The sequence below is a fragment of the Balaenoptera musculus genome, chromosome X (assembly GCF_009873245.2).
Source record: "Balaenoptera musculus isolate JJ_BM4_2016_0621 chromosome X, mBalMus1.pri.v3, whole genome shotgun sequence".
Lineage (NCBI taxonomy): Eukaryota > Metazoa > Chordata > Mammalia > Artiodactyla > Balaenopteridae > Balaenoptera > Balaenoptera musculus.
Genome location: NC_045806.1, coordinates 26640792 through 26660217, shown reverse-complemented (window position 1 = coordinate 26660217; position 19426 = coordinate 26640792). Strand labels below are relative to the sequence as shown.

The 19426-nt window shown below is 40.5% G+C and overlaps 1 protein-coding gene across 1 annotated transcript; it reads right to left on the bottom strand.

The window, feature by feature from the left end:
• Nucleotides 1-5307: 5307 nt before the first annotated feature.
• On the bottom strand, nucleotides 5308-19196 carry TASL (TLR adaptor interacting with endolysosomal SLC15A4). Its single transcript, XM_036840327.1, has 2 exons — nucleotides 19138-19196; nucleotides 5308-6631 (listed from the first exon to the last, which is right to left on the bottom strand). The coding sequence occupies exon 2, from the start codon at nucleotides 6628-6630 to the stop codon at nucleotides 5713-5715; it is 918 nt and encodes a 305-aa protein (XP_036696222.1). The 5' UTR covers nucleotide 6631; nucleotides 19138-19196; the 3' UTR covers nucleotides 5308-5712.
• Nucleotides 19197-19426: the final 230 nt, after the last annotated feature.

Sequence of the window (19426 nt, the reverse complement as noted above, 5' to 3'; positions counted from 1 at the left end):
TGGCTTCTCTAATCCTTCTCAGGGTTGTGCCACAGTCCTGGACTCTTACACAATGTCAAGGAATGGTGGAGGGCAAATCGGGAGTTTAATGGCTGACCTTCAAGTTATAGACTGTTGGTCATCAGTGGACACAGGTTATCACAGGTCATTGCCAAGAGGCTCACTGCTCCATCTACATGGCCTCTTTAGATTCCCAGCTGTCCCCTGCTTCTAGATTGCAGATGGAACCCAGGAATCTTTTTCAGGGCTTTCTGTGGTCCCATCTGCCGCAAGGCCCGTCCTCTTTCAAGCCATGCTACCTCCCCAGGTGTGTGTAGCATGGGGGGGTATTGGGGGGGGCTCTCAAAATGCTTTGTCTTACTTAAGAAAATAATCAGATAAATCAAAACATTCTTCTGACTGGGATATACTGACAGTGCAAAATATCTTTTAATTCATCTTGCAGTTTGAGCTGAAATATTCGCTCCCTGAACCTTGATCTTTTCCTCTATTTTCCAAGAGGAAAACAGTTAACTCCAAACTGCAAAAGAAAATTTGTAAAAACCAATCTCACACTTGCCTTGTTGCTTTCATCCTCCTAATCCCCAAAGTTGGTAAATCACAAAAACAACTTTAACAAGTATTCTCTGCAGGTCTCCAGTGAAACGTTGAAAGACTCTCTACTTGACCTCATTCCTTTCAGTATTTGAGTTGTTCCTGGCAAGACATTGGGCACAGGAAGACAGAAATAAGGGCTGTGGGAAGGAGGGGAGAGGTTTCAGTACCAAATGTGCAATGGCCACACATCATGCCCACTTGAGATTAAGGCCAAGTCAAGGTCAAAGCCAGGGCTGATTACTAAAGTCCATACTGAAGGTACCCCACCCCTACCCCTTCCCTCACCTCCCAGAGTGCTTAGTAGAGAAGTTTCTAGTCATAGCCCTATAATAATGCCTGAGAGCCCAAAACTAAGAAAATCGAGATAAGCAAGGGCTATAGCTACTGAACTGGGATAAACTGAAAGAAAAATGATTCAATACACCTTAAATAGTCATTGCACATGTCTTACTACACTCAGTGTGCTTTGCTTAATACGTTTTGTACTACATAAATGAGCTCTTTAAACAGGGGCTATGAATCTCATCTTTGTATAACAGTTCATGCTCAGTAAGTATTTGTTGAATTTAGTTGAATTTAAAGTGTGAGTAGATAAAAATATGACAGATGGTTTTTAGTATGGACAATACAATAGAAAAGGAAAACAGTCTAAATTATATTTATTGAATGTCAAACTCTAAGTTGACAAAACTCAGAGGCCTTATTGTTAATATACACAATTTCCTAATTATATTGGCCCAGTGCTCTACCACAGGGAAAATGTCCACAAAATATCAGACATTATCAAATAGTGTATGGGGAAGAAAAAAAAGCTGAGATTATCCCTATGTGAATAATGCAAATCTATTAGTTTTAGAACTTTTACCTCTGTTATGGTGTCAGTGAAACAAACAAAAGATACAACATTTTATTCAAAGATAACATAATCACTACTCAGAGAAGGGAAAAACAAACAAAACACAGTACATGGAGAAAGAAATTCACTTAAAATGTTAACTATGAATACTTGGGGATTGAGGAATTAGAGGTGATATTTTCTACTTTGCTGTTATCCAAATTTTCTAGAGTGAGCAGGTACCACCTTTATAATGGAAAAAAGAAACATATTTTAAAAGAAAGAAAGATACAAGTAGAATTAGAGTCCAGAAAAGGATGTCTAAAATGAGCAAGAGAAAAAATGGATTCACGCCTATGGACAAAACAGAATACACAGTATGAGTTGACAGCAGACAAAAAAGGAAATAAACTATTTCACATATATAAGCAAACATGGACTTATTCATCTTGAATAAGGAGGATTGATGGTGGAGAGGCAAATTTTGGATAATCAAGAGGAAAAAATGATCCCATCTGTGATAGAATAATGTCCCCCCCTCCCTGCCTCACCCCAGCAAATATTCATGTCCTAATCCTTGGAACCTGTGATTATGTTGCCTTACAAGGCAACAGCGACTTTGCAGATGTAATTAATTGAAGAATCTTTTTAAGTACTTATTTATTTGGCTGTATCGGGTCTTAGTTGCGGCGTGTGGGCTCTTCGTTGCAGCGTGCTGGCTCCAGAGCGCACGTGCTCAGTAGTTGCGGCTTGCAGGCTTAGCTGCCCCGAGGCATGTGGGATCTTAGTTCCCCGGCCAGGGATCAAATCCGCATCCTGTGCATTGGAAGGTGGATTCTTAACCACTGGACCGCCTGGGAAGTCCCAAGAATCTTAAAATGAGGACGTTAACTTCAGTTATCCAGGTGGGGCCAATGTAATCATAAGGGTCCTTATAAAAGGGAGGCAGGAGGCTTAGCGTCAGAGACGGAGGTGTGATGATGGCCACAGAGGTTAGAACGGTGCAGAGTCATGAGCTAAGGAACGGGGGTGGCCTCTAGGAGCTCCAAAAGGTAAGAAAACCAATTTTCTTCCAGAGCCTCCAGAAGGAAGGCAGACCTACCAACGCCTTGATTTCAGCCCAGTGAGAATGATTTTGGACTTCTGATGTCCATAACTGTAAGATAAGTTTGTGTTGTTTTAAGCTATGAATTTTGTGGTCATTTGTTACAATAGTAATAGAAAGTTAATATACTGCTCATTCATGCATTCGTTCAGCTCCGGTTACAGCCACAGACTTTACTGTACCGAACACACTCACGCCTCTGCTTGGAACACCCCTTCCATCCATCCACCTACATCCTATCTTGTTCTTCAAAAGTAATTTAAACCATCACATCCCCTTTGGAATGTTTGCCTGCCCTGGGCTCCTCCGCCGTCCAGTACCTCCGAGCACATCTCCTTTTCAGCACTTACCACACTTGAGTTGCAATCATTGATAATTGTATTCCTGTTTGTACCACTTTGCCAAGGTCTTGCTTAATAAGTGGCTTCCTTACTTGTTCCTTAGTTATTTGCCGGGTCTCTCCAACGTAACACGCTTACAGAGGACAGGGCCTGCTCCTCCGTGTGTGTACACACGCACACACGTGTCTTTCCTGTGTATGTTTAATACACAGTGCTCCCCAAAAGCAGCATCAAATAAATGCCCATTCAAAAAAGAATGAACCAGTCTGCTTTGTAACAAATCATTTCTCAAGTAATCAAGAGGGTAAACATCTGTGATACTATGACAACGCATTTTTATTATACCATTTACTCTAACCTGCTGTAAGAAATTAAGCTCACTTATTCATTTTTCTTCTTGGGGAGGAACTCTGAAGAGGGCTTTTTTGTAGTCAAAATTATCTAGTTTTCATATTGACGGGTCTTTCACTTCAACCATCAGATGTAGTATCCAACGCAGCCAAAACTTGTTTATGGATTTGACATATATTAATTGGTTGCCTACTATGTGCAAATACTGCTTAGGATGTGGAGGAACAAATGAATAAATCAAAGCTTCAGTTTTTGGAGGGGGGAAGAGAAGCAAATGAATACTACCGAACAGAACACTATAAAGAAAAGAAGTAACATAATGCTAAAGAGATGAGTGAGTTATTTTTCCCTTGGAGTAGAAAACCAGTCTTGAATGAGACAAATACGATGGTCAACAAGAGAGCAGGTGGTAGTAGTTAAGAACCAGGACTTTAAAGTTCAATGGAACTGGATTCAAATGTAGTTCCACCACTCACACTGTGCCCTTGGACAAATTACTTAACTTCCCTGAGCCCAACTTGCTCATCCGTGTTAAAAAACAAACAAACAAACAAAAAAAGCGAGGGGGCAGGTGGATAATAGGCATACGCTCATGAGGTTATTATGAGAATTATATAAAACTCATATAAAGTGCCTAACGTGGTGCCAGGCACCATGGCAAGCAATTAATGCATAGTGGCTATTATATATTCAAAACAGTGAATAACATTTCTGAATTGTTTCAAAACCAGGTTTTTTACATGACATTACATGTTGTAAAAAAAAAAAAATCATTCACTCTAGAAATACTGAGAAATGCAGAGGATGCTATTGTGCTCCATCCAGATTCCTCCTCCTGGATGAGGAAATCATTCCCCCCGGAGCTGCCAGGAGCTTGGCTGCCAAAGGCTCACAGCTGATTCCCCTTTGGGAATTTTGCTCTGAACTGCCTCAGCTAAGGTTACGCCCCCTTCTGGTCAAGCAGGAGAACCAAAGCCAACGCTCTTATTTCAATTTGGATCAATTATGAAGGGCCACCCCAACTCCAGAGCCTGAGATGCCTGAGGCCTCTGTAGAAACCTCTTCTGTTCCTCATTCCCTCACAGAGATTGTTCCCAACCCGCCCCCAGAAACTTGCTCACCAGTTTCCATCTCAGAGTGGGCCTCCTCAGGGAAGCTGAATTAAGTCAAGCAGCCATCATATGGGCAGGGCACTGCTGGGGAGCAGGGTTGGCAAACTTCTTTTGTGGAAGGAGAGACGGTGCTTTTGGCTTTGGTGGACCCCATGTTGTCCGTCGCATTTAGCGGCTCTGCCTTTCTAGTGTGAGAGCAGCCAGAGACAATACATGAATGAATGGGTGTGGCTGTTGTGCTCCAGTAAGGCCTTACTTTATGGACCCTGAATTTGAATATCATAACTATCATATCACAAAATATTCTTATTTTTATTTTAAAATGGCTGACAAGATTCTTAGCTCATGGGAGTTCAAAGGATGTAACTGGATTTATTGTGGTAATCGTTTCGTAATATGCAAATAGCAAATCATGTTGTACACGTGAAACACGTTATATGCCGATTACACCTCCATGAAAGAAATAGGTGGCAGGCTAGATTTGGCCAATGAGTCATCATTTGCCAATCCCTGAGCTAGAGGAATGGCGTAGACAGTAGGCGCTCATGAAGCTACCATTCCAGTGCATGAATTTACAGAATTTGATGTCATGGGACCCTAGAGCTTGTAAGAGGATAAAGAAGACCCCCTTCCTAGCTCCAGAAGGGTCAAGAGGGCATGTAGAAAAGGAAGGGAAAAAAATGGGAAAAAGAAGATTCATAATTTCTTTTGAAGCTTAGTACCAACAAGAAAATCAAACACGGCAAAATAAAGCAGTAGTTTAATATTCACTGTGTGATATTTTCCATTTAGAAAACTTCATAAGTAATCATTACACAAAGAAAACACAATTGCAATTTGCTACTGTTTTTATCTTTATAAAGAATATATTTTTAAATGATCTGGTACAGGATAGGGAAGATAGATATAAACATATCTTAAAGGCTGTTTGAACCTGTCTTTATACCCAAATAGAGCAACCTTCCACAGTCCATTTCCCGCCAGGAGAAACAACTTGGAGGAATTTACTTGGGTGACAAACATATTCTTAACTCCTTCCCCTGAAACCTTTGGCTTTCAGTTTTGCCTTGGTGTACATTCTTATTTGGTTTGGCTTTTTTCTTTTCTATATTCCCTTAAATGAATCTCTTTTCTGATCATTTTTATTTTTGCTTTGTTGCTCTACAACCCTTGCTTTGAAGTCATTATAGCTCCTCTCCCCACATTCCTTCACGTGTAATATTATGAGATTTCCTCTTAATCCATACCTGACCTCCAGCCAACCTTTACTTATCTAGCTCTCGACAACCCCTTCCTGCGCATTGTCAGAATAAGTGAATAATTGTTGCTTAGGATTTGAGTAGTTGAGAAAGAGGAACAGAAGCATCCTTTCTATGGGTTCACGTTACTATACTGAGAAATATGGAGACTCGGAGTGCTGATTTCAGGAGTGCTGACTTCAGTTGACACCAACTGTAAAAGGCTGTTAATGACTATATCCCTGGCTTTTGAGGTCTCCAGGTTCTTCTCTCTAGAGACTTGAATACTAATTTGGTCCACACTTGTCATGATGAGTTCAGATGCCAGAATCTGGGTAGGAGAACTGTCGTGAAGCACAGTGTCCATAATGTACTGCTTGTATAACTCTACCACCTTCTGCTCCAGGTATTCGTTCAGCACTGCATTCGAAATAGGCTTCTGCATTTGCAGGCTGCTTTTCTCTTTGATGCTGGTTATTCTCCAGTAGGATGAATACCGCTGGATAGGTTTGGGTGGGAAGTCGCTGGGCTGAGTGGAAATGGAATCCTCCATGGACAAAGGAATCTCAGACGATTTCAGCAAAGGGCCATGTTCAAAACTGCTCTCAGAGGGAAAATCTGTTGTCACTGAATTAATGGCCATCACCTGGCCCCCTGCAATATGTAAGTCATTGTAATTCTTGCAGATACTCTTGCAGGAAGGTGGAACCAAGTAGGTCTCTCTACCGGGGTCTCTATATAGTTCAACTGCGGCCAAGTTTGGGCTTTCAAACACGGGATTGGGGTTTGTCTGCACCACTGTGATTCTCGGATTTCTACTGTGTTGGCTCTCTCTTGAATGCACTGAAGAAATAAACTTGCCTGAGGATTTGCATCTCACATAGAGACTTCGGACTTGTGTTTCATCCACGGAGGAGTAGGAAAGAGTAGCAGCAGCTGTGGCTTCTCTCTCCTCTTCCTTTTCCTCAGTCACCTGCTCATTATAAGACGTACAGCTCCACTGGATGTCACTCCGGTAAGCAAGTCCACTGAGATACCCTTCTGACAGCATTCTGGAAAGGGAGTTAGTAACAATGGGGGAAAAGAAGACTGGAGTTTTATAAATTGGCAGTTGTTCTATCAAAAAAAGTAAAGGACAATAAATAAGTTCATTTCATTCATTCCCCAAGCTAGTACTCATTCTGTGCCTGCTGTGCGCCAGGGCCATGGCATGTGTTGGAAGTATAAAGATGAAATGGGCACAGTTCCACCCTTCAAGAAGTTTCTCATTAACAACCTGGGGGCGAAGGAGGAGAAATGACAGGATATGTTTCAGAGAAGGTGACATTTCAACTAAACTGAAGGCTAGGAGTTCCATCCCTAGGCACAGAGTTATAAGAGAATGTGGTGACATGGCCTGTTTGGCATATATAAGACACAGCATAAGCAGAAAGGACTGTGGAAATAGGCTGGAATTGGGTCCTGAAGGGCCTTGGGAGTCGGGCAAGGGCATTTGCCTTCTGCCCCGAAGGAAATGGAGAGTGATTGAGAAGCTGCAAACTGGGGAAGCAGCATAGCTAGTGGTTTATGAAAAAATGAGGAAATTTATGGCAGAGTCTACTGAAAATAAAAGCTATGTCTTACTTATCTTTGTAGTTTATCCCTGGGAGCTAGCACAGTTGTCTGCATTTAGGAGGGAATCAAAAGATACTTAACTTGAATTAAATAATTAACAGCAGCAGCATGGTATGAAATTAATTCACCATCAACCCGTCATGAAGGACCATGAAGCCTCGTCTACCTTTGCTGCCCAGGATGGCTTTCTTGCTGTATCCCTCCCAGTTTTTACGATATGTCCTGGAAATGTCCCTGTGTCCGACTGACGTTTTTACCTCTACCCTAGTTACTAAGGAGCTTTCCTGACTGTGAGCTTTTCCGCCACCTGTGCCACCCCTCCATCTTCAGCAGTTGTCACTGGATTCTGGGGTGGCTAGAATAGGCTAGAAGCCAGCAGCTGCATTTTCTAAAAAAGGGATGTGCTGGTACGCCTGGCAATGGAGCAGTAGACGAAAGCAAAGAGAACTGGTCCTCTTCGGCCCCGAGGGCTGGGCTTCGAAAACAGACCCATCAACTTGAGTCTGAAATTGACAAGTCAAATTAGAAAAGGATTACTTTAATCCTAAGGATCCTCTTTTTTTTTAAATTTTAGCCTCTCTTTTATAGTCATGTAGTTATTTCCCAAGTAAACTTTTTCATTGTATAAAGTTAATATTATTAATGCAGTATAATTAGTATAATTGTTTCGATTGTGTAAGGGTAATATTTTCAGTGTTTATTTCTTTTTGGGGAACTGTTCCAAGATATATTGAGCAAATTTATCAATTATTTAAATGTTTACTCCATTCCAGGCACTGTCACGTACCATGAAGATACAAAGTTAAAGGTCTTCAACAAATCCGTGAAGTAATTTTTGTATGCTGGACACACTTATAAGGGTAAGAAAATGTTCTTTCCTGAAAAAGCTTTTTAAATGCGGTTCTGCTCTCAACAAACTGAACATCCAGGCGAAAAGGCAAATCTTCTATACATGAGAAAATAGTTAACAGAGCAAGAAAGTTTATCATAAAGGCTTACTAGTGATAGTTACTTCACGACCCTCCCGCTCCACCCCACCCCAGCTGCCAGTAGGGCCTTCCACCTTCAAGACCTCAGAATGTCATTGTGGAAAACCAGAGCAAAAACACAACTCTCTACTTTTGAGTTGCTAAATAGGCTTCAGAACCTCTTGGCAGAAATCATAGTTTTAGAGAAGTGGCTTTTGAGATACCATAACCGAGCTTTTAAACTTCAGAATCCATAAAGACCTAAGTGTAAGGGCAGACACTATCAAACTCTTAGAGGAAAACATAGGCAGAACACTCTATGACATACATCACAGCAAGATTCTTTTTGACCCAGCTCCCAGAGAAATGGAAATAAGAACACAAATAAACAAATGGGACCTAATGAAACTTAAAAGCTTTTGCACAGCAAAGGAAACCATAAACAAGACCAAAAGACAACCACCAGAATGGGAGAAAATATTTGCAAATGAAGCAACTGACAAAGGATTAATCTCCAAGATTTACAAGCAGCTCATGCAGCTCAATAACAAAAAAACGAACAACCCAATCCAAAAATGGGCAGAAGACCTAAATAGACATTTCTCCAAAGAAGATATACAGATGGCCTACAGACACATGAAAGAATGCTCAACATCATTAATCATTAGAGAAATGCAAATCAAAACTACAATGAGATATCATCTCACACCGGTCAGAATGGCCATCATCAAAAAAATCTAGAAACAATAAATGCTGGAGAGGGTGTGGAGGAAAGGGAACACTCTTGCACTGTTGGTGGGAATGTAAATTGATACAGCCACTATGGAGAACAGTATGGAGGTTCCTTAAAAAACTACAAATAGAACTACCATACGACCCAGCAATCCCACTACTGGGCATATACCCTGAGAAAACCATAGGTCAAAAAGTGTCATGTACCACAATGTTCATTGCAGCTCTATTTACAATAGCCAGGACATGGAAGCAACCTAAATGTCCATCGACAGATGAATGGATAAAGAAGATGTGGCACATATATACAATGGAATATTACTCAGCCATAAAAAGAAATGAAATGGAGGTATTTGTAATGAGGTGGATGGAGTTAGAGTCTGTCATACAGAGTGAAGTAAGTCAGAAAGAGAAAAACAAATACAGTATGCTAACACATATATACGGAATCAAAGGAAAAAAAAAAAAGGCCATGAAGAACCTAGTGGCAAGACGGGAATAAAGACACAGACCTACTAGAGAATGGACTTGAGGATATGGGGAGGGGGTGGGGTGAGATGTGACAGGGTAAGAGAGTGTCATGGACATATATACACTACCAAATGTAAAATAGATAGCTAGTGGGAAGCAGCCGCATAGCACAGGAAGATCAGCTCGGTGCTTTGTGACCACCTAGAGGGGTGGGATGGGGAGGGTGGGAGGGAGGGAGATGCAAGAGGGAAGAGAAATGGGAACATATTGTATATGTATAACTGATTCACTTTGTTATAAAGCAGAAGCTAACACACCATTGTAAGGCAATTATACTTCAATAAAGATGTTTAAAAAAAAACAACAAAACTTTAGAATCCAGAACCCTAAATGACTTAGGGCATAATATTGACATATCAACAATAGACTCAATGGATGGAATCCCTGTGGAGGGAAGGAGTACTGCTCCAGATGGATCTGGGGAGCCCAGAGTAGAAGAGGCCTGTGCCCTACCTCCCACGTAGAACCTGAGGAAGCAGGAAGTCTCTCTTCTCTCCTGCCCAGCATGGAATGCCTGGGTGGACAGGCCTGAGGCTGCCTCATGAAGTCTGCTCACGTACCAGCATGCTGCCCAGAGCCTGCAAACCTGGAGAAGACCTCGACTGCAGATGGGAAGATTGCAGACATGATGTTTATAGACTGTTAACCAGGGGCCAGGAGAGTGACAAGTCACCATGAATGCCAATGTGACTACATGACGACAGCCAGAAATGCCGACCCCACACACCACACACACATCCCCAGCTGACCCTATGGCTTTATGGAAGCAAGCTGGAACTTAGAGGCAAACCCAAGTTGGAGGGACCCCTGAAGTGGCTGAGGAGAGCCTGCTTAACAGTGATTACTCAGAATGTGAGCTCAAAAGCAAGATCACATTGAGGTAGAGAAAAGCAAAGATTTCCAGGAAAAATAACAGATTAGGCATATATCTGTATTTTTTCTTCCCCCAAACTTCACTAAAGCAACATTAAATGATTTTTTAAAATATAATACACAAGAAAAAGGAGAACAAGAGAAGAGACTAGAGCAGTTACATTTTAGAAGCTGGAAAGCAGTAGGCCTGGGTGAATGACTTCAAGAAGCAAATGAAAAATCTCAAAGCAGTGCAGTCCAACAGAACTTTCCGGGATGGTAGAATGATCTATATATGTGCTGTCCAAAATATTAATAGCCACATGTGGCTATTAAGCACTTGAAATGTGGCCAATGAAACTGAATGTCATTAATTAATGAATTAACTTTATTTAATTTAAATTATTAAAAAATACCACATGGCTAAGATACTGGACAGCACAGACTTAGAAGATAGTGAAGGTGATAATGCAGAATCACTCTTGAGAATCACCCTTGTTCCCATTCAGTCGTTATCCCAAGTCGCCTACTGTTTATCATATTTCTTTTCATATTAAAAAATCAGCCCTAGTGGATTCTTCTCTCACTTTATGTGGATGATGTTTATGACTCCTCTGGGTAATCTCCACTCCTTCACCACAGTAAAGGAAGCCGGTCCAGGATTTTGTTTTGAGTATTGAATGAGCCGTTTGCCCCATTTGTCATGGACTGAGAACTTTGTTGGTACCTTAATTCTGGTAGAATAAGAGACCTACCCTTCTCATGTGTGGAGCCCAAGGCAGACCAGTACAGTGGTAGGTCCCATGATGGAAAAGCAGAAAATAGGTCTTAATATCTAGGGATAGATACACCCATGCCTAAAGGAAAAGATTCCTACGAAAGAGGAGTGGGCGATAAGGTCAGGGAGGTAAGTTGAGACATGGAAGGCTGAGGACATTCAGTTTACCCTGAAGGCAGTACAAAGCTCTGGAAGGTAACCAAACTTATTCAAGGCATGATGTGATCTGTCAGTAAAGGGCAAGAGGAATTGCAGCAGGATTGGAGTCAAGGACTTGAGTTAGGAGGCTGCTGGATTCATGCCCACCTGAGGTGATTGGGACAGGAACCCGGAGGAAAGTAGCAGGAAAGGAAGAGAAGGAATGAACTTGAGAGGCCATGACTCCTGGACTTGGTAGTGAAGGAGCGAGAGGAGTCAGAAGTAACCGAGTCTAGGCCTGCTGGCAAATGGCACCAGCACTGACCAAAACGGGGGGACCAGAAGGAGCCGGGAACAGAGCTGATGGGCTTAGTTTAGTTCCTCTTGAGTCTGACATGAGTGCAAGCGTCTAACTGTGCATTGGAGATTCAGGCAGGGAGCTCATTAGAGGGGTGACTTAGAGTCAACAGTGAAACCATCTCCCAAGTGTGGGCTGTAGGATTTTCTGTCTGGGGGCTTGAGGAGCTTGTGAGTGTAATCATTTCTGTGGGGAACCTGCCTTGAACAGTACAAGGAGCAATGAGCCACAGGAGCTGCAGTGTCGATAGCTTTGTAGAGACTACAAGAGCTTCAAATGTGAACAGGTCACATTTTAAAAATCTACATTCAAAGGTAAAATTTAGTTGTTATTCAGCCTCATTAAGGCAAAAAAAAAAATTCTTGAACTGGTAGTCAAGAGACTAGAATTCTAGTTCTGACCTTGCCACTAGCTGTGGTTTTAGTGTAGTTAATGGCAGGTCTGTAACAGGGCTAGCATTTAGTACTAGCTACAACCCAGACACTAAGTGCTTTTTATATACTGAATCAGTGGATCCCCACAAAAACTCAAAAGATGTAGGTACTATTATTATCCTCATTTTATATGTGTCAAAATTAAGTAATATGTCCAAAGCCACCAAGCATTCAAATGCTGTCAGTCAGAAAACAGAGCCCACTGGAATTCCCTGGTGGTCCAGTGGTTAGGACTCCACGCCCCCATTGCAGGGGGCCCGGGTTCGATCCCTGGTCGGGGATCCCTGCAGGCCACGCACGTGGCCAAAAAAAGAAAGAAAAGAAAACAGCCCATGCTCGCATGTCATTTAACCTCTTAGAGACTCAACTTCTTATCTGTAAATGGAGAACGTGGGATTAAATTAAAGAGTCCCCTCAAACTTTAATAGTGCATGGCGTTTTGACTATGTTAAGAGAAGAAACAAGTGAGGTGAGCATTACTCAGAATCAAAATCAGTTTCTGAAAGCTAGCAGCAGAGGGCAGCAGAGAGCATGCTAAAGCAGCTTTTGAAAGATTTTTCTCAAGCTATGGAGAGAGTAATAATGTGTGAAACACACAAATTATACATGTTAACTCATTGATCTTTATGAAAACCCTTTAATGTACCACTAGAATAAAAATAGTACTAGAGGGCTTCCCCGGTGGCACAGTGGTTAAGAAGCCACCTGCCAGTGCAGGGGACACGGGTTCGAGCCCTGGTCCGGGAAGATCCCACATGCGGCGGAGCAAGTAAGCCCGTGTGCCACAACTACTGAGCCTGCACTCTACAGCTCATGAGCCACAACTACTGAAGCCTACGCGCCTAGAGCCTGTGCTCCACAACAAGAGAAGCCACCGCAATGAGAAGCCCGTGCACCACAACGAAGAGTAGCCCCTGCTTGCCGCAAACTAGAGAAAGCCCATGCGCAGCAACGAAGACCCAAGCAGCCAAAAACAAATAAATAAAATAAATTAATTTAAAAAAATAGTACTACATATCATGGCATCTTAAAATTTTAAAATAGAGAAAGTTATTTGGGTTTATTTTGATTAATTGTTGGCATTTTCCTTAATAAATTTCATTGATTATAAAATTCTTAGAAGACCTCACTCTTCAAAGGTATTATAAAAGATATACTTCAAACAAACGTTAACGTATTTGACTTAATTTTATCTGAGACAATAAAACTTAAGCCCATGGATTACTTCAGTTGTTCAAAGATATTTTATTGCTTGAATTTTTATTTCTCATCATAGAGAAGATGGAGACAGAGATAGAGATATATCTGGAATTCTCCATGACTGATTAAGTGTGAAGGAAAAGACTCTCAAGGACATTTGCAGATGAGATGTTCTAGGCAAATTTAGCCTCCGTTAATCATCACCAGACAGGGGAATACCGAACTTAACCTGATGTGCAAATTCACAACTTAGAAATATGTGCTGAAGTCCAGCACCTTGTTAAATCATTTACTTGGATTTCAGAAAACTGTTGTTATAACTCTGTAATAGAAATACTTTTTTTTTCTAAATAAATATTTTTTAATAAAATACCACAGCAAATAAACCACTGAAGTAGAAACCCCATAGGATTTTTTAAACTTTTGTAGTCCTTTATCATTTTCATGGGACTTTTTGAAGAAATGGCTTAACAAGACAAGTCCTTAAAACAATACAAAAGTATGAAGTGCAGATATTTTAAAGAGTAACATCACTTAACAGTACTCAACAGTGGAAAGCATACCTTTAGACTTAGAAAAAAATGCTCTTGGCCCTAAGGTTAAGTTTGGACTCTATTTTCTAACTTTGAGAGGCTATTCTTCCCAAATGTTGTTTGTCTTTCTGATAAAAGGCTAATAAGGCAGAAGAGCTTGTTCTGTTTTGGATTCTTCCCCCCACTTCTTTTTTCAAATGAGTGAAGAAATAAGCAGCTCTCATTTAAAAAATAAAAAAGGGAAGAAAGAAAAAGGAAAAACAATCTGTGGCTGCCCCAAATTGGGGCCTTGGATACAAGATCTGGGCCTTTGGGGTCAAGTCACTGGCCTGTAGAGGCTCAGAGCCCTGCCAAGGTCAGGTGCGCATCTCTGGGGAGGAGGAGGTGAGAGGCACGAGGAGCCGCCACGCCATCGAGATTCTCTGCTGATTCTCCATGTGAGGGCCGGTCAGCTGATGGAACTGACCAAGAGCAACAAGATCCCCAAAACTGTCCATTTCAAGACCCTACAAATAAGTGAAAAAGCTAGAGGACACCTCCAGGAAGAGCTTGACTACCCAGTCCCTTCTGAGCCATAATCCCAAGGGGCAAGGATGATCCAATAGCTTTCCAGAGGTGCTTGAAAAAAAGCTTTGGTTCCATTCAGCTGGTCATTCCTGGTAGAGCCCCTCTAAGTGTGTAGACTTCATGGCCAGCTGACCGTCACCACTGGAGTTGTGTTGTGTCAGTAGTCTGGGAGAAAACCAGTAGTTGACGAGGCTGGAGACTACTAATATAGACATACTTTTAATTTACACTCAAACAACACAAGCATGGATTCAAAGAGAAAAACTAAAGAGGGAAAAAATTTATAAGAGGGGATGTTTGGAAAAACCTAATTTAGGGATCAGCAAACTTTTTCTATAAATGGCCAAATATTTAATATTTTAGGTTTCTATCACAACTACTCAACTCTGCCATCATAGCAGGAAAGCAGCCACAGACAATATGTAAACAAATGGGTATGGCTGTGTTCCAATAAAACTTTATTTACAAAAACAGGCAAAGGGCCAGTTTGACCTATAGGCTATGGCTTGCCTATCCTTGACCTAAGTCAAAAAGCAGATGCAGTAATTGAGATAGGGCACAATAATAATAGCAACTGTGTTGGGTGCTTTCCAGACATTACCCCTAATCTTCCAACAACACTGCACTGTTAGATGTTATCATAATCCGGGTTTTCCAAATGAGAAAACTGAGATTAAGATAGTACAAATGACCTTCCCAAGGTCACAAAGCAAATAAGTAGTAGAGGGAAGATTCAAGTCCAAATTTACTAACCCCAAAGTGTGTGATCTGTTCTTAAACATATCACCCTACTGCCTAGTTGAGAGCAGTTAATATCACACAATCATGACAAGCAATTAGTCCTTCCAGGAAAAGGGTACCCGCCCTGACTCCATTTTAACAACAACCCTTGCCGAATAAAGGAAGGAAGGTGCAGTGAAGTACAGAAAGAAGAGCTCCAAGAAGACAGCCAGCGCCCACCCCACAGGGCTACACACATGTCCCAATTGTGTATCAATGTTCATATGTCTTTGAGATACACAAATAATTTATCCTCTGCTCTTTTCATCTAACCATATGAACAGTTTCCTTAACCATTCCCACCGCTATAGCCTGGCGTCATCTTGCCCGTAATTTTTCAACCACAGAGTAATTTAATATTACAGATGCCCTGTTTAAATATCAGCAGCTCCCCATTACCTCCAGGATAAAGTCCACACACGTTAGGCCCTCATGATATGTGGTTCTTATCTGCCTTCTTCATCTTACCTCTGCCTGTTCCCACAAGACCCAGGACCCCAGCCATGCTGAACTCCTCCCAGCTCTCCCAAATCCCATGCCCATCCCAGGCATTTGTGCCTTTCTTCTTCTGTCCTGAGAGCCCTGGTTCCTTATCCATCCCCCATTCCACCACCACCCTTCAAGTCTCATATCTCAACCTTTCAGAGCCCCTGGCCATCCGTTCAGAATCCTGGTCCCTAAATTAGAGAGAAATGCTAAATTCTTCTCTCCCCTACCCCAATATATTTATCAGAATTGCATAGAACCTTAGCAAAATCCAGTTGCTACCTTAAACAGTGAAATAAATCATTGGGACAGTCCTTTGAATGAAGGAGTAACTGGTAATAGCAAAAGAAAAGCAAAAGAATGAGGATTGGCAGGGAGGGCGGGGGGCGGGGGCGTGCGTTGCGGGTGATAAGGTGGCAAAACAGATCCTGTCTCTGGAAGGACAGTTCGCAGGCATGCAAACCAGGACTTCTGCGAAGCTGGTTGAGACAGTGCAGAGAAGACCTCCGCTGCGGCCCAAAAATGGAGACAGTGGGATGGGGCTGCCTCAGAGCATCACGGGATGTAACCTCACAGAAATAAGGACAGGAAAACGTTATCTGCTGTTTCATAGACCATCTATAGCCTAGCTAGTTGGGGAGCAGCTTGGTTCCCACCTCTCAGCTTGTCTGCTCATATAGACCTGCCTTTTAACAGAAAATAGTACATCTACAGACACATCTTATGTTAGCAAATAATTTCTCATAGTAGACATTGAGGTTTTTCTTGCTTTTTTAATGTGTGCAATCACTGCATGTGCCTGCAGGAATGTTTCCTCAGGCCAGATTTGGAGAAGCCGAATTACTAGATCACATCTATTGCAAATTGCCTTTCAAGTAGCTTGGGCCAATTTATTTTCTCACCATCAATGTCTGAGATTAACTGTTTCCACTGATATTCTTCAACACGCTATTTGTTTTTCATTTTCCAATCAGATGAGCACATTTATTTTTGCCTCAAATTTGAGGGTGAAGAAAACTGTCTCGTGAAGATTATATGTAGGTGATATACCAGAAATGTTATTTTTAATACCGCCCCATCCTCAAAATACTCTATTTCATCTCTTTATCTCTTTATTTCCCCTATAATCTAAATTCTAGATCCTTTAATTCCAATCTATGTTTTTTAAAGATCTTCTTGATTTGGGAGACTTGCAAATAAACCACTGAAGGGTTATCATTGAAAAACTTGAATATTACTTTGCTCATAATCTAGTTATGATACTGTAACCAAATCCATATTACCTTGGGTTTTTTTTTTCTTTTGGCGAACAATACAAGAACTTTACCCAAAACAAAGGGTTTCTTTAGGAAGGATCTCACTATATGAAAAAGCATCTGCATTTTCCTGACCCTTACCTTTGAAAGTACGTGTTCTTTAGAGCTGGAAATAACCATTCACTTAATCATATACCTTGGATTATATCCCTATTATTTCATATTTTATGGCATTTGTTGATAGATGCTCTAAAGTATCACTTACTTTGTATTTCAATTCCTGTTACAAAACATATAATTTGGGATTATCGATTCTTCTGTCAAATATGAAATGATTCTTACTTAATGAGTTAACTCCTGAAAGTCTAATTTGATGAATAATATGATATAATCGTAAGTCAAAAGGCCTCCATTTTCCATATTAACATCAACAAGTAAATAATTTTCTGTTCAGTTCTACTTAGATCCTTATGACTAAAGGTAGCAGCTACTTCCAAGGGCTTTATCTGGATATGAATTTCCTTATTTCAGAAAATGTAAATTTTGGTGCAGACATATTAGTAAATGTGTTTTTATCATAGTTTGGATTTTTCTTCATATTCTGTCTTTACGTCTTACAAACAGAAAAATTAAAGCTTATGATCACTTTTTTGAATTACTCTTAAAGTATTTTGACACAAAATGAGGACTAAAAAAATAAGAAAAATGATCATGATACAGTTGATTGATTTTAAATTTCCTTGGTGGTATAATTCTTAATCATTGTTAATTATGTTGTTAATTATGGCTATCACCATTAACATTTACTTAATTGTGGGTATATCAGACAAATGCAATGCAAGATACTTGACTGGATCCTGAATTTAAAAAAAAAAACTCTCTAAAAGACATATGGATAATTGGAGAAATTTGAATATGGGTCATATATTAGATAATAGTATTGTATTAATGTTAAATTTCCTTAGCATTATAATCATGTAGAAGACTGCTCTTTTTCTTAGGAGATACAGGGTCAAGAATTTGAAGGTGATGTATCCTAAAGTCAACAATATACTTTCAAACAGTTCAGGGGAAAAAAAAACAAACCTGTGTGTATGTGTGTTTACATATATATACAGAGAGAGAGACATAGCAAGAGAAAAAAATTAATGTGGCAAAATGCTACAACTGATGAATCTACATAGTAAAAACGTGTGTGCATTGTATTGATACTCTTCTTTCCATTTTTATATAGGTTTGAAACTTTGCAAAACAAAAATTGGAGGGAAAGTAACTATAGTTAGTTAATGAAGGCAAATTTACATTCTTTCATGTTTATGAAGAGTTCAGAGGGACAATATCTTATATAACTAAGATAATCATTAGGTCTGTGTTTGGAAATGTTTCAGTAACTTGAAATAACTATTGAAAACATCACTTTGCTCTGAGATAATAAAATTAGTGCACGTTTGTATATCCCCCAAATTACCATTATAATATGAATGTTTTACACAAATTTCAAATACTCTGCACTCCTCCAAGAAGCTTCTCAAATTCAGAAACACGATCTTCTTACACTGACCTACGCAAGAAATGGTCTAAAAATATCAATATGAATATTCTGGCCAAACCAGGTTTATATTCAACTACAAATAGATGTGCACACACACAAAAAAGAATGGTTGAGCAGGTCTAAAGATAATTCAAACAAAAGCCCACCTGTGCGTGTACTGTCTTTAGTACCAACAGGGAGACTTTCCCCAAATCACCCAGATGGCAATTTGAAAAGCATCATCACTGTAGATCACGTTTACTTTGAGTATGTCCTGCCACGCTGAAAAACACTTATCACAAGCTCGCCCAATGAATAATTGAGAGTTAAATCCAATTGGAACTTATTGTGATTGTATTCATCTCTAAAACTACATCACTGTGACCGAATTTGAGTGGTGCTGTCCCTGCAAAATTCTGCCTAGGTTTTTAGGCCTTCTTTAAAAAACGCAGATGCTAAACCTGTGTAGCAATTAGTAAATGGGAACTGAATAAATTACACAACAAATATTTGATCAGACCAGTCAAAATTCTTCAGTAAAAAAAAAAAATTTTTAGAGATGTCCAAAGTGTGAACATGAGGTAAGAGAAGGGGAGTGTTGGACTTCATTTCTCTTTATTGTCTAACTCCATTGAATGCTTGCTTACATGCCCACTCACCTCTGATCTGGTAAATGAGAAAAGCATTTTAGATGTCATGAGATTGGATCTGAGTTCTGATGACAAAGGACGAAGAAAGGGTAGGAAGAGAAATGACAGAAAAAGTTCACAGCCATAGGGTCTCTTGCCTCCTTTGCTTACCTTCACTAACCAGTCTGTGCCTTTGGTCCTGCAGAAACACCACGATTGACCATATAGAGATGAACAGGCCAGCCAGTGCTTTTGCCAGAAATGTTCGCAAGCCTTTGGTGAGTCTACTTTTCACTGATAAGACCAAGAAACTAAGCTGCTCGTTGCACTTGCCATTCTTTTTATAACTGATCCTATGGAAAAAGTTGTTTTTGCTCAAGTCTGACTTGTGCTCAAGAAGTGTGGGAAGTCCCAAGAAGGGGGGAGGCAATAACTGACAAACCCACATCGAGCCGCAGAA

Excerpts from the sequence above, each read along its gene's own strand:
- TASL (XM_036840327.1), bottom strand. The coding sequence starts at position 6,630 with ATGCTGTCAGAAGGGTATCTCAGTGGACTTGCTTACCGGAGTGACATC.